The 16,093-nt window shown below is 35.6% G+C and overlaps 1 protein-coding gene across 6 annotated transcripts in view; it reads left to right on the forward strand.

Annotated features, from left to right (window-relative positions):
* Nucleotides 1–16,093, forward strand: part of LOC145980126 (piezo-type mechanosensitive ion channel component-like) — a 224,241-nt gene that overhangs the window by 178,136 nt on the left and 30,012 nt on the right. For all 6 annotated transcript variants that reach the window (XR_014440830.1, XM_083113141.1, XM_083113139.1 and 3 more), the window contains one exon: nt 6,103–6,281. Coding sequence is in view for 5 of the 6 variants with exons in the window: in XM_083113141.1 (XP_082969267.1) it covers nt 6,103–6,281 (179 nt within the window). In the remaining variant the exon portion in view is untranslated. The remainder of the gene's footprint in view (nt 1–6,102; nt 6,282–16,093) is intronic.

The raw sequence follows: 16,093 nt of genomic DNA on the forward strand, positions 1-16,093 counted from the left end.
ATATTTTTCAAAACTGCTAAAGAGATAGGTTTGGAAGTTAACAAAGAGAAAACTAAATACAGTAGAGCGTCAATTATCCGAATGTCGGTCAACCGAACGACCGCTTAACCGAACTGTGTACTCGCTCACTTTCAGATATCTGTAATGAAAAAAGTACGTGACTTAGCTGCTCGTAAGCGTGTAGGCTTGCTTAGGCAGACCAAAATAAAGGATTTTTTTAAACGTTAATTTTGTATACTGTGTGTATTGTTCATGCAAAATGCGTATGTAATATGTACATATTTTTGTTTAATAAACTGTACCACATACTATATATTCCTACTAAAGTTGCCTTTGTACGTTACTTTGTAATACATACTTAAAGAGATGCCTGTTTTTATGAATAAATTTACTGTACAGTACTTCTGTTTGGCAAATAAACATGTACAGTTCGATTATCCGAACAAACCAGTTTTCCGAACACCCATGTCCGCCAATTACTTCGGATAATCGACGCTCTACTGTATATGCTTACAGGCCGAAACCAAGTGTTAGGTAATAATCAAAATCTAATTATTGATAACAACTTGTTTGAACCAGTTTCCAAATTCAAATACTTAGGAGTAATATTAATAAATGAAAATGATATTAAAGAGGAAATAAAAAGTAGGCTTAATTCAGGAAATGCATGTTACTTCTCTCTTCATAAACTTTTGTCTTTTCGTTTAATATCTAAGAAACTAAAAGTTAAAATATACAAAACAGTAATTTTGCGTGTAGTATTATATGGATGTGAAACTTGGTCCCTTACATTGAAAGAGGAACATAAATTGAGAGTATTTGAAAATAAGATCCTTAGGAAAATCTTTGGACCTAAAAGGGATGAGGAGACAGGTGAGTGGAGAAGGTTATATAATTTAGAACTACATGATATGTATTCATGTCCAGATATTATTAGAATAATTAAATCAAGAAGACTTAGGTGGGCAGGCCATGTGGCACGAATGGGAGAGGAAAGAGGAGTTTACAGAATTCTTGTTGGGAAACCTGATGGTAAGAGACCTTATTGGAAGGCCAAGACGAAGATGGAAGGACAACATTGAGATGGACCTAAGGGAAATCGGTAGAGATGGAAAAGAGTATATAGAACTGCTCAAGATAGGGAAAGATGGAAGGCCTGTGTTGCTGCAGCCATGAACCTTCGGGTTTAAGAAGGCTAGAGAGTTAGTTAGTTAGTTAGTGAACCCCAAATAAGTGAAAACTCCTGGAGAATTAAAATCAAAATTTACTCAAAACAAGATATAATATGTGTTGATACATTGAAATGTATTCAAGTTATTTTGCACTTAAGTGTCTAATGTGCTAATAATTGTCACCTGACATTTTTTATTCCAAAGGTTATTCTATTCACTGTAAAGTTTTTGACAAGAAATTTATGCAGAACGCCATTGCTCTTTCCATCAAAATTTATGACTTGACGGTACACTGCATTAACTTTCTCATCAAATTACTGTCATTTAAATTACATTACCTTTAAACAGTCTTGCATTGTAGTGTACCAATTGTTCAAACACAACTTGTGTAGCACCTACAAAGCTATTTACAAATATATTGCCACATCAAGAATCGTGTCTAGTATTGATTACACGTAGGAAGGTAATACAACGCAGTATTTACATGTAATAAACTGATGTCCATTACAGGCAAAAATGAACGATTTGGTTAGATTTCCAATCTACAATAGCAAGAAATCCAGACATCAATTTTATATGCATGAATCAGGTTGCAAATTCACTGTGCTGAGGAAACTGTACCTCCTGACACCATCTGATATACATATACAACTTTTCACCTCAAAATTTTTAATTATTTCTTCTTAAAAAGTAACTCGGATTTATCTTGTTCCTTATACTTGGTTACTCGTACTTTTCTGACACTCGAAAGTCAACTTAACTAGGTTTTATCACGACAAATCCTTATTTTTTGAAGATGGCAGAGTCGCCCTTTTGTTCTTGTTATCTGCATTGTTTTGTGTTGGCTTTGGCCAAAATGCACCAAATTCACGTGAAAATCTGAACTACACTACTATAGTCAGATTGTAACTTACTGTGACATTCCTAAGATCGTTTCAGAGGATCTTGCAAATGTGGATGTAGGGCCTCCCCGATGGCGCAGTGGTAGCGTCGTCGCCTTGTATTCAAGGGATCCCGGATTCGATACCCGGTGGAGGCACATAGTGGTTCGGATTCCACTTTAAACAGTAGGCCCAGTCACGATTAGCCTTACTGTGCATAAAGTGGACTTAAAACACCAACTCAAACCAAACCAAATGTGGATGCAGGAGTCAGCATGTAGATAGGGGAATACTTACTTCCCTTGAAAGTTAGCTAGCATGGCGGCCTGTATCCTTGGCCCACCTTTATATCACTGGAACTTGGCAAATAGGACCTACTTCAAGGAAATACTGCTGTCGATACCTTCCCGCAATGGTACCCATCTGGTAGAAACACTTTCAATGCTAAAAAGCCACAAAACCTCTCAGAAACTAGAGGCTACACTTCCCCTACAACATCAGGCGTCCATTGTTCCCTGTGCCAATCCTTTCCCTCTCCTCTCGCTGCAACGACAGCTGTTCCGACTATGCGAGACACCAAGTGATGAACTCTTGAAACACTACGACCCTTAAGTACGTAGTCCATGAACTGAGGACATCTGTCGAAAATTAGGCAAACGAAATGTACTTACACTTCGTGAAAAACTTGCGACAACAAAAAAAAAAAAAAAATAGCATAATCAACACGATTATTTTTATCATTATAATTTTGTTTTCTTTACAATTGACATTATGGAGATTTATCGTCATTACATACATTATTCTTAAAATTAGCAAAAGTCATACATTTAATCTTTTTTGGCATATTTTGCACCATAACAATGTGAAAATTTTGTTATAATTTGAGTCATAGATTTTGAGAGTCGTAAAAATGGCATCCTATATGAGCACTAGGGCTTGGATAATTATGCATTTTACATATTGCATATGCAAATTCATATTTAAGGATTTTTAACTAAAATGCATATTTCATATGCAGGTGCATATTTGTATGAAAATATGTTGATGTTGTGCATATTTTTGTACCCACAACCAACACCGAGCATATACTGTATTTATTTTTCTTTCCTCGCTTCTCTTCTCTTTTCATTATCTTTTCTCTGTCTTAGTTCTTTCCTTTTTCCTGGATTGTATGAAATGTGGCAAGTATGTCTTGCCTGAAAGATTTCATTCGTTGATTAGAAAACAAAGGGTTACAACTTCAAACAAGCATCAAAATTATAGAAGATGTTAAAGAGGCCCTCACCCAGGTTGAAGATCCTGTGTATGTACAGAAATTGGATGCAGTATTGAAAAATAACAGTGGGTATGCAACAATGGTGAAAGTTTGCAAAATTGTGCATACAAATGGGCAACGTGTGGATGATCTGGAACTTGATGTGTCTGACTTTGTTGCTCTACTTACATCTTGCAAAGTGGAACGTGTGTTTTCTGAATATAAGACTATTCTAGCTGAAAACAGAAGGAGTTTCAAGTTCGAAAATTTGAGACATTATGTTGTTATCAAAGGCAATCATGATCTTTTGTATTGTGTTTCATTTAACACAGAACCATATTCTTTTTTTAAAAAATCTGTGTAGCGAATAAGCATTCAGAATAATGAGCACATTTGCTCTGACCCCTCACAATCTTATGCCTCCCCGATGGCACAGTCCCGATTAGCCTTAGTGTGCATAAAGTGGACTTAAAACACCAAATCAATCAATTAATATTTCTGTATGTAAATACCTTGATAGGATTTATAATAATAATTGTTTGTTCGTAAGTTATTCTTTTATTGGACGACATAACCCTAACTGCATATTATTAATTCAAGACTGATTCTTTGATCACACTTGTGGTTTAGAAAAAAATAAGTCACATCCTTGCCTCTTGCAATATTAAGTTTCTGATGTAACAGGGGCTGAGCTGATACTAGAGTCGTTTTCACGTTCAGAAGACACAATGGGCTCTTATGGGCAATGCTTTTCTTATGGGAAATACAAGCGTGCTGTTGTGAAATTTCTGGATTTACAAATTTAGCTTAAGTAAAATCGGTACCTGCAGTTTTGCAGGAAATTTTGTAGAGAATACGATGGTGAACACAAAAAACTGGTAACTTGCTTACATAATTTTAGATAATTAAAAACGCAAATTTTCTGTGAAAACACAATTTTTACATTGTTTTCATTCCTAACGTTGAAACATGCCGTAAAATTGAAGCATTCATTATTAAAAAAATTGACACTGTTTTTTAATTGTCATAGGTGATGGTGGTACTCAGAATTTATCAATACTTTAAAGCATATTTGCATTAAAAAATATTCAAATAAAGTATGTGGAGATTTTTTATATTCGTGCAGTAGAAAATGTCGTTGCTGGCCATTTTTTGTTCTGTAATTCCAAGTAAAAACTTCCAGCGACAAAGTTGTGGAGAAAATAATGAAATTATTTTTTATAACCACTCAAAGGTTCCCAGAAATATTACTTCCATGCATTTGGAGTTTCTTTTTAACCCGAACCGCATGCGAATTAAGGAGACGTTGTCTGGCCATCTTGAGCCGACTCACTGCAGCATTCCGGCTAATCACCACCAAGTTTTCGAGTTGTTATTTTATTTCCATTCAGTAAAAATATGAACTTCATGCAGTTTGTTATAATAGAATTGAAATTACTTAAATTTAATAATTGACAATTATTTCCAATGCTGCTGTTGTGAGCAACATTAATTGTTGTCGCAAATAAACATTATTTTTGTTTACATTACTGTCGACATTAATACTGAAATGAAGATCACCTTTCAGTTTCCAACTTACACATAAATTCATAGACATCATATTAACCTTTGAAAGGCTTTCCAACACGTGACAAAATATGGGGCTTCAAGATAGAAATATGACATGCCTTGCTTGAGTCATTCACGTCTTATCAGTTCACGTGGGCCATAACTCATTTGTTTGTTTGGGTTGCAACTTGAATGTAACCTATGTGCCAGGTTCCCCTTACTTGAGTGAGTGAGTGCTTTGGTCTGTTTAGACTTTTTCCCTCTCTCGAAAAAGTGTATTCAGTTGTGTGAACGCTCAGTGATTTTTACTTTTTTAAGTGATTTCTGAAGTGTCATATTCGTGCATTACACTCGTGTGTGTAGTGATCGCAATGGATCATTGTAAAAAGGGTAACTGTAACGTTCACAGTATAATATTAATATTAATAATTACATATAATTATCATTATATATACAAAATATGTAACACCTTCATTGTGAAGGAAGGTCATCATTTCCTGGCGACATGAGCTAGCGCTGTATTGGCAACACTGTGCGGTTTCTCCATAAGCGCCGTTGTGTCTTCTGAACGTGAAAACGACTATAGATGCATCGGTATTGAATTGAATTTATTCACTGATACTTTTCCAGAGTTTTGCTATTTTAGAGAATCTACAAAAATGACATGCACCACTTTCTAGAATGTCTTTATATCCTAGAAATGATGCAAATTTCACTCTTTTGTTTATTTTGCACCAGTATTGTGTGAAAAATATTTTTTTTTTTGATAAAATTACTGCTATCTAATTATTCTGATGCAATTCTTGAATTTTTTAAATTAAAACTCTGGTAAATTGATGCATACAATTGCTGTGAAATACTGATACATTAATAATAATAAATATTCATGCAGTTTTTAATTTATACAATTTTCAAGCATCTGTATCGTTATAGGTGGGAATCAATAAGGGTATCGCCATCGATAATGATATCAGTTCAGAGTGGTATTGCTCAGCCCAGATTACAACTTACAGAAATATAATATAAAAAATGTAGCTCGACCAAGGATTGAACCTGATTTTTTGGCATTTACACTTTCATGCTTGCCAAGAATATCTTTTTATTATTATTATTATTATTATTAGTAGTAGTAGTAGTCTGAAGGAATCAGGCTTTAAATGCAATAATTTTTGCACTAATTTTAATTTCTGTAGTCAGTGGGTTCAAATTGTACTTCAGTTTATTGAATATTTTCTTTTGTTTGTAGATTCTCTGTAAATGAATACCACAGTTTCCTCACAGCATACAAGAAAGACAGCTCTGCTCAGAACTTCCTTAATAGATTTAATTTTCAAGATGTGGTTATTGCTCAGGTGTATTGCAACTCATCAGTATGGGGCATATCTCCTGCTTCACAATGGAAAGTTATAAGTGATATTACTAATGGTAAGAGATTGTTTTTCTTGGAATTTTACAATCTGTTTTCATATTTTTTACATAAGAGCATATTGTCAAGAGAACAAATAAGATTAATTTTAGGTGGAGGCACATAGTGTTTCGGATCCCACTTTAAACTGTAGGTCCAGTCCCGATTAGCCTTACTGAGCATAAAGTGGACTTAAAACACCAACTCAATCAATCAAAAGATTAATTTTAAAAACCTCTTAAAGAGTACCTGTGATGGTGAAAAGCTTTTTAAAAATAAGCTCTTGATCAGTATAAGCTAGGGTCTTCTTCAAATTGAGGGAACACTTTCGAAACACCATCAATAATTTCATTTCCATTTAATTTATTCATTTCTAAGATATGTTTTGTGCGTTCCTCCTCCTGAAGAAAACCATAGTTTTAAAGGTCGAAATTGCTTTTTTATATATACAGTAAAAACTGCATATCCCGGAACTTCTATAAGAAGGAAACCTGTAAATAAGGAAAAAAAAAGTCCCCAGAACGGACCGATTTTATACCTGAAAATGACCTGCTTAAGGCGGAAACGGAACACTATTTAAAGACCAACGAGATGTTTTTATTCTCAGTAAGACGGAAATTTCTTCCTTTATTTTTTATCGCTCCCAAGAAAACAATGTAATACTGTAAGTGGAACACGCCTTTGTTGCCACTTGCTTATCTGTAACATTGATGATATGAAAGAATGCGCTACAATACTCATAGCTGTTACGATTCAGTTTCTTTCTTTCATCTCTTACCCTCTTTCTCCACCTTTCTTTGTCTATTTCTCCTCTGTTCTTTCGTCGTCTTTCTATTTTTCTTGTTATCTCTCTTTGTTTCTTTCTTCACTTTTATCTCAATCTTTCTTCACCTCTCTTATTCCATCTCTCAATCTTTCTCTTTCCCTCTACGCACATCGCGCTACGATGCCAGGGGTCCCAGGTTTGAATCCTGCCATTGGCATGGATGTTTGTGAGTGTCCATTTTACTTTGCTTTTTGTGCCACTTTTGGCTAATTTGCAAAGATGGGGATGAGTGATGATATGATGAAATTGATGATGCATCGCATTTTTATTCATGTACGTACGTATATGCATTAGTTCTTTACATTATAAGTAATGCAAAATGTAAATCTGTCTTTCCATTATTTCCTGCAGCGCTCTATACTGTATTTGAAGTCAACCTGTATAATTGTAAATTGTTAAGACGGAAAATTTTGCTCGGAACCATCATGTTCTGGGATAGACAGGTTTTACTGTATAATCATTTTACCATCACACATACTTGTAGTTTAACTTTATTCATTTGATATGAAGAAAATGGAGACCGAAACAATAGGAAAGAGCTTTAGTGAAAAGAAAGCTCTAAAGTCAAACAGTTTGATATTGGATGCTAGGAATTTATAAAAAAAATACTAATTTAATTAAAATTACAAATGCTTCATGGAGGACCTTAATGTAATAATCTCTGTATTTATTGGGTAGATTTATACTATTCTTGTATTAGAACTGTGTATTTGTAAATTTAGTAATAGCTATGGCCCAGATAATTATATTGTATAAACAGTCAAGTATGTACTCTTCGCAACATTTAAATAGTCTGCCCTGAAAAAAAAACAGTTCTGAATTCGTAAATTTGGCAACATAGCACCTCAGAGCCAACATATAGCAGCCAACTTTGCAACAATTCTTCTTTCTAAAAAAAGAAACTCTCTTCATTTTTTTGAACTCTTTCACATTCCATGAAGTTTGAAATCCTAAACCAGTAATACAATTCCTAATTAAACAAAAATCGCAAGTAGAAATACGAATGCAGAAAAAGAAATAGGATTCCTCCTTCTGAAATTGAAAATAGGAAAATTTATGTGCAGTTTGAAACACTGAACAGGTTCTCCACCTGGAGAGAATTGTCGTCACATTTGAATGCAAAGAGGTAAATTTCTCACGATTTTAAGAGAAATTTCAGTAAAGATAACTTGCACAATACCGGACGATTCTGCATAGTGCGTCTTTTCCTTGATCTGTGGAGAAAAATGGTTCGGAACTATGGCACATGGTCGTTTTCACTGGGATCAGCATGTTTTACAATACCTAATCTCATGGAGCATTTGTTTAGGCTGTCACCCTGTTCTACTATTTTGTCAAGAACGAAACATCGTAGGTTTGAATCCCACCCTCTCCTGTTCCTTTTCTTCTTGTTATTTACCGAGTACGAAGTGTCTTAATAATGTAATATAAGATTATAATAAATAACTAAGTATTTATGCATTCCTCGAGGAATTCTTCTGCTCAGCTTGCTTGATTTTTCTTTGGCGCAGTACTCATCACATGTTCAGCGATGCTCAATGATTGGCAGGATTTTAGGCAAAACATTTTATTTCATTCAGATGTCATAAGTTATGTTAACACACATTAAATAATTTATATGTCGTAAATATCTGTTCTTAAACAGTATGTTGTAATCAAAGGGTCCCTGGTTCCCAGTTCAGGCACATTGTAAAGTGGTTCGGAATCCAGTTCAAACTGTAGATCCAGTCCCGATTAGCCTATCCATGCATAAAGTGGACTTAAAACAACAATTTAAATGCATATACAAGCAGTATGCTCTTTCTTCTTTGTGATCTTCAATGCAGACCAAAAATGTAAGTCAGATTTTGCATGATGCAACTGCAAATTTTATGCTACTCAACGTTTGAAACTTCCCACCTCAGAATTTACTTTCCTGTAGTTTACGGTTATTACAAGCATAAGAAAACAGTTTTTTGTTGTGGTGTTTCAGGAGAACACACGCTCCCTTCATCAGACATTTATTTTCATTTTGACTAAAGATGTAATAAGATGCTTGTAATAACCGTAAACTACAGGAAAATAATTCTGCAATGCAAGCAATGCGTACATACAAGAAAAACTCAGAATTTACTTCGCGTGTTTCTGCGCATTCCACCAGGCACGTATATTCTGCGCTATCGCCGAAGCCCATATTATAATACAGGAAATAATCGACTAGCAAATTTAAACGATGCTTCACTCTCATGTAACGAGCATGGGAGAAAGCGCTAGTGTAAGGTCATCTTTATTTATCGCCAGGCTTCTTCGTCTGGGTGAAAAGTCTTTCAACCAGCTGGCGGTTCTTTCAACCATGACGTATTTGTGCTGGCAGGGACGACCTTGGTGGTCACTCGTGCTGGCTTCCAACCCCAAGCACTGGAGAGTGAGGGCTTCACAGCATCCTGGCAATGTTGTTAGTGTTACCAACAATGGAAATACGAAATTCGCTAAATCGCTGGAAAAAAAATATGTGTAAAAATGTAAAACGTATTTAATTGATGGCAGGGTGTATTTTCCTTGTTGAAAAAAAATTCATGTAAACGTTTGTATGTGGAAATATTTGGTTCATAATTAAATTATGTGGATGACAAGATGTATCATTCGCTGTACCCACGTAAAATATATACATCTGTGTGATTTTACTCTAATTCGACAGATAGGTTGCTAATGTATGCGCAAAGTAGCCAGAAAATTAGTTGATCACCAGTGTTTGGAGAATAAATTCCTAGCTGGGGAATACTTGGTCAAGTTTAGGGGTTAGTCGGGGAATGTTTGTGTGAATCAACACGGAGACAATGCAGTAGGCGCGGGTGCCAATGCAAATTATTCAAGCTTACATCAATCCCCCCCTCCATCCCTTTGATAACTGCTTGTGATAAACACCAAAAATCACTTAGTCATATACGTGCGTTCAGTAACTTACAGACATTCGGTTCTCAAAGAATTGATCATTCCTTGAATTTGCAAAAGAAGATTGCCAATAGTTTGCATAATGGAAAAGTGAAGGAAAACAGAATTATTATAAGAAGATTAATTGCTGCAGTAGCATTTCTGGAGAAGCAAGAATGTGCATTTAGGGGCCACAATGAGTCTGGGGACTCAACAAATAAAGGCATGTACATAGAACTTTTGGAATTTTTAGCAACATATGATCCTACAATAGCTAATCATTTAAAAACTACAACGGTTTTTAGAGGAACGTCACCAATAATACAAAATGATTTAATTGATGAAATAGCTAGTGTAATTACAGATCATATCAAATGAGAAATATCAAATGCAACATTCGTTGCAATATTACTTCACGAGACAACTGACGTAATGAATAAAAGTCAGTTATCAACAGTCATACGATTTGTGGATAATGAGGGAAACTGTCAGGAACGATTTTTGCATTTCACTGACGTCAGTTCAGACCGAAGAGCACAAGGATTGTTCCAACATGTCACCAAGGTTGTAGATGATTTGAATTGTTCGAAGGAACTTGTAGCGCAAACATTCGATGGAGCAGTTGTTATGGCTGGTCGTGTGTCTGGACTTCATGGCTTGGTAAAGAATAAGTATCCCTCAGCAATGTTCATTCATTGCTATAGTCACAGGCTAAATTTGGTCTTGTCAAAGTCTACAAACAATATATCAGAATGTAGACCATTCTTCAACTCTTTCAGGAATTCCTACCTTTTTTCGCACTCTACGGTCCGCACAACTGCTCTAAAAAACTACATGGAAAAGAAACTGCCAGTAGTGGCACCAACAAGGTGGAATTTCTCATCAAGGCTTGTAAATACTGTAAAGGAATATAGAGGGCACCTTATCAAGTTCTTTTCAGCAGTGGTAGATGAAGATAGTGACTGGACAAGTGACGAGGTGAATATTGCACTAGGCTTTGTTTGTTTTCTGTGCAAGTTTGACACTATATTTCTTCTCATTGTATTCAGCAAAATATTTGCATTTTTCAATGTTCTGTTTGACATATTGCAAAGTAAATGCATGGACATTTCTTACTGTACGAACAAAGTCAATGAATTCTATGACAGGTTACAGAAAATTAGGGACGAAAGGTTTGATCTTGCATGAACGGAGGATGCAAGTAATGCTGAAGATGAAGATAGTGAATATGAAGAAAGGCCAAGAAAACAGGGCAATGATGACAGTTCCAAATACCAGCGAATTTTCAACGAAATTCTGGATACAATGATGTATCAGATAAAATTCAGATTTGAATCTCAAAACGATCAAAATTTTTTGTGTCTGTTGGATTCAGACAAATTTCATACATTTCGTGAAATGTTCCCTCAAAATCTTTTGGCAGAACTGAGAGAACAGTATGCCTCAAATTTTGATAGAATCTGCCTCAAAAATGAACTAAGTGTGCTTTATTCTCTGGATGAATACAAGAATAAATCAGTGAATGAAATTCCAAATTACATGAAGCTCAATAATTTGGACATAGTGTTTAGTGAAGTGTACAAACTAGCAGAACTAATATTGACATTTCCATCGACAACTGCAACCGTCGAAAGGATTTTTTCCTCTCTAAGGAGAATTAAAACGTATCTCAGAGCAACACAGGGACAAGCCCAGCTTAGTAATTTAGCTATAATGTCAATTGAGAAAGGTATTATCATCAACCTCAGAAATTCATGTGAGTACACATTCTTCGATAAAGTGACCAAAAAATTCACGCAAAAGGAGACAAGAATGGAGTTTACCTTCAAGTAAGGTAAGAAGTTAATTATTATTTCATACTCGCATGTAGGTCCTACATATTGCATTACCACTCCTTTTTATAAATAAGCATGAATGTCCATTGCCTTCTATTGTTTTTAATGGTAAGATTTCGATGAAATCAAAAAAATTCAAAATGAATTAGGAAGAGCCCCCCCGCCTTTTTTTTGCCGGACAGATTTTAATTTAAAATTCAAACACTACTATATTTGGAGATAGCCCTGGTCTTGATCACAGCATATGCCACTGCATTCTATGTTGCATCTTGCTTACAACAATTCAAATGCCTTTCAGAAATACTGGATGCAAATTGCATAAATATCAATCAACCGAAATTTCCCAGAAATGTAGACAGGCATTCTCGTCCAAGGCCATTTGTTTTCCTGAAAAAGTTTCTGTAAAGAAGGAGTTTTGAACCCATGACCTTCCATTCCGCAAGTGAATACGATCCCCCTATGCCACCCTGTTCATGTTACTTTAGGCACTTTGTTCGGCAGGTGAAGACAAACACATTTCTGTATTAATGTGAAGTGAAAAGTCTTATGTGGGGGATGTTTGCTCGAGCCTGTAGGATAGCTGGGAACAGCTTGTAGGATTAAGCATTATAGCCATTGAATAAGTTGGAGGAAACGTGGCGGCTTACGTACATTTTCCATGCTGAGGGATAATATATTGCCACATTCCCACTTTATAATACAGAAAAATCAGGTTCATATTACGAAAATTACTTTAAGATCAATGACGTTTTCCACCAAAAAAGTAGGTTTTTAATCGTTTGTAGTTCGTTAATATGCACTTACAAAATTTTCCATTGTTTTAATTTCACATGTATTTTATATTTCAGAAGTTGAATATCCCTTTCCTCTCCCCCTCTCTTTCTACAGTCTTTGGGAAGGTTGAAGTTTCTTGGCAACCGGGTGCTGGTTCAACTGCCTCCTTTTCGCTTTCAAAATCCTACTTTCAACAAACCAGAAAATGCTTTGTAACTAAATGATTGTTTGTTCAAAACACAGCATTTACACACCATTTACAAAATATGACAAAACGCCAATTGAAATGTTCACCATTTTTCCCTTTCAGCATTTTTTCAATTTTTTGCTGAATACGTTTAGACTTAAACATTGTAATAACATCATGTGTGCATTGGCTTCTTCAAACTGGTAATTAATGTGAGCTACTTGGAGAAGAGGTAGGGTGTTTGATTCTGACGAGGGTGGTCGTGGGTTCGATTCTCCATCGAGGCAGGATTTTTTCAGAAGTAAAATGTTGGGGTAAAGTTCATTCACCTTGCTGAATTAACGTTAGTCTCTGTATTTCACGAGGTGCAAGAAAGATGTTCAGCATTTCCAGAAGATATTTCAATGGTAGAAAGAAATCATGTGCCATGTGGAATGCGCAGAATCAAGTTATGTAAAGCTAATGTGGTGGTTGTTTTGAATGTTGCGAAATTAGTAGAAAGCTTTTCATATCTAATACTTTCTGTTGAAATAAGACAAGTATTTTGGATACAAAGCAGTGGTGAACTAACGATCATTCTCAGGTTTTGCATTGTTTTTGTCACTCACAATATAAATAGTTGTTAGCAGTTTTTTATCGCATCGGCTCCGTCACAATTGCCATTTACTTCCGTTATTTGGCTATTTACTAGGGATGGGCCGATATGAAATTTTGGCTGATACCGATAAAGTACCAATATAAAATTTACCGATACCGATAACCGATATTCTACCGATCCGATATAAAAATAGAAATGGTCCTTGAAGAACCTGAAAGGTTCATTGACCTCCTTAATAAATGTGTGTTTCAAGGTGACCGCAGTGCAAAAGAAATTGAATATTTAGACATTTACTTTTTTAGAAAGAAGGGCATGGAGATTATCTATAAAAATTACAACAAGATGGCAGAATTTTGCATTAAATTATCAGATATTTATCGATATATCGGATCGGTAAAATAATCGGTAATTTTACCGATATGCCGATATGCATATATCGGCCAATACCGATAAAGTACCGATTAATCAGTCCCATCCCTACTATTTACCATTCCTTTTAGATGCATCGGAAGATGGTAGCGAGGGGATTAACAACAGCCATTACGAAGGAACGGACAAAACATAACCAATCTTAGCAATATGAACTCATTAATAATAATAACCCTTTGTTACAGTGTTGCACTACATCACTGCTTAATATAATTGTATGTGTGTGTGTGTTAGTCAGTGATCAGAACGCTACATTTTAAAAGTAGCTTCGCTACAACTACAGCTACTCTTCCAAAATGTAGCTTCGCTACAGCTACAGCTACATTTTCCAAAAAGTAGCTCGCTACGCTACTCCTGTTCGCTACTTGCTACTTCGCTACTTTTTGCGCTACTTCTGCATAAAAAAAATGAAAACAACCATATGGGTATTAAAAAAATCCCCTACTACTGGTAAATAGATTCTGTTATTTATTATCATGATTCCAGTCATTCCATAATTTTGATAGCAGTGTTACTTCAGTTACTTATTTTTACTATAGTTTTTGAGAATACCATACCTATGCAAGTGGCATATCAATTCAAATTTGATATATGAATATTGCAATTAGGTTGTTACCCAAATTAATTATTACAACTATACACAAATAAAATTTGGTAGGATTACGTATTTATGTTCACATCAACATATTTTTCTTGAGAATAAATATTTCATTTTTTATAGACCAATATCAAGTCAGCATTTTGAATGTAAAGTACCTGGAACCCTTTACTACAAAAGGGCCCCAGGTTCAATACCCAGTGGAGGCACATAGTGGTTAGGATCCAGTCTCAATCAGCTTATCTATGCATAAAGTGGACTCAAAACAAAATCTAGGAAAGATGCCAAGTTGGGAGGATGAGATCCTCCTGCTCCTCAATCCCCCACACTGCTGATCATTCATCATTCTTCCTCGTTCTCACAATTAGCCGAAAGTGGCAGAAAGCGAATATAGATAAGAGAATAATTAAATAAACAATTCATCCTCATTGTCATGATTGAGAGAAGTGGAAGAATAGATGAGGAGGTAAACAGAAGAGGACAAATGGGTGGTGGACTATATCAATGCGTTCGAAGATTAATATGGAATAGGGATGTACCTATGAAATGCAAGAAGGTAATATATAACACATACTATATGCCAATAATTACGTACGGAGCAGAGACTTGGACAATGACACAGAGAGACAAAGAAAGATGCAGGCAGTGGAGATGATTTTTTTAAGGAGTATATTGGGGAAGACTAGAAGGGATAGAATAAGGAATGAGGAGATCCGACAGGCAGTGGGTGTGGTGAAGCTTCAGGACATGATAGATCAGGCACAGATGAGATGGTTTGAAAGAGGATGGGTGCATAAAGACTGCCAGTAAGAGCTTACAATGAACAAGGAGTGGGAATAAGGCCAAGGGGGAGACCAAGATGTCGGTGGAAAGAGCAGATAGTGGAGAGTGTTAGGAGAAGAGGACAAGATTGGAACACGTGGAAAAAGAGGAGTGGTGGAAGACCAGGAAAAGATGGAGAGGCTTGACTTCTATGCCGACCCAGCGAGAGGCAGGAAACAGCGAAGGATGATGATGATGTCATGATTAGCAAAAGTTACAGAAAAGTGATGCAAAAGTAGGAGAAATACATAAATTTGAAAACCATGTATATTAACTAAAGAAAATTGTCCTTTCTGCAGGAAAGTCAATAACTCGTACATACTTTTTGCAATATGATAATTATTGAGGAAACTGTCGTGTAAACCTGAGTGTTCTAAACGTATTGTAATTTTAAAATTTGTGAACAAATACTATCGCGAAAATAATTGTAATTCCAGAAACTCTATCATTCTTGTAACAATAATTTCTTGCTGGTGAGATCCTATATACTGACGAAGATCAATGCTGTTAACGTGCTGAGCCATTTATTGCTGGCACTATTCCCTTGTCTGTGCCGTGGAAAATCCATCGCTCGTTTTTGCACTGCAAGTTGTGTCTTACACAGCAATTAATGACATTTTGGTGTCTCTTACACCATGAATATCCACAGGATTTGTTCCGGGGGTGACGCAAACGAGGCACTTTTTTCCAGTGGTGCAGCAAACGAGGCATGTTTCTCCCCAAAATAGCGATGCAGCTAAAAAAAACGTAGCTGTTAGCAAGAATATATTCATATATGTCAGTTATCTGGATATCTGAATTATTCAGATACTAATTAAATAAATTACGCAGATATCTATAATCTACAATCTAG

The sequence above is a fragment of the Lepisma saccharinum genome, chromosome 27 (assembly GCF_977018435.1).
Source record: "Lepisma saccharinum chromosome 27, izLepSacc3.1, whole genome shotgun sequence".
NCBI classification, from domain to species: domain Eukaryota; kingdom Metazoa; phylum Arthropoda; class Insecta; order Zygentoma; family Lepismatidae; genus Lepisma; species Lepisma saccharinum.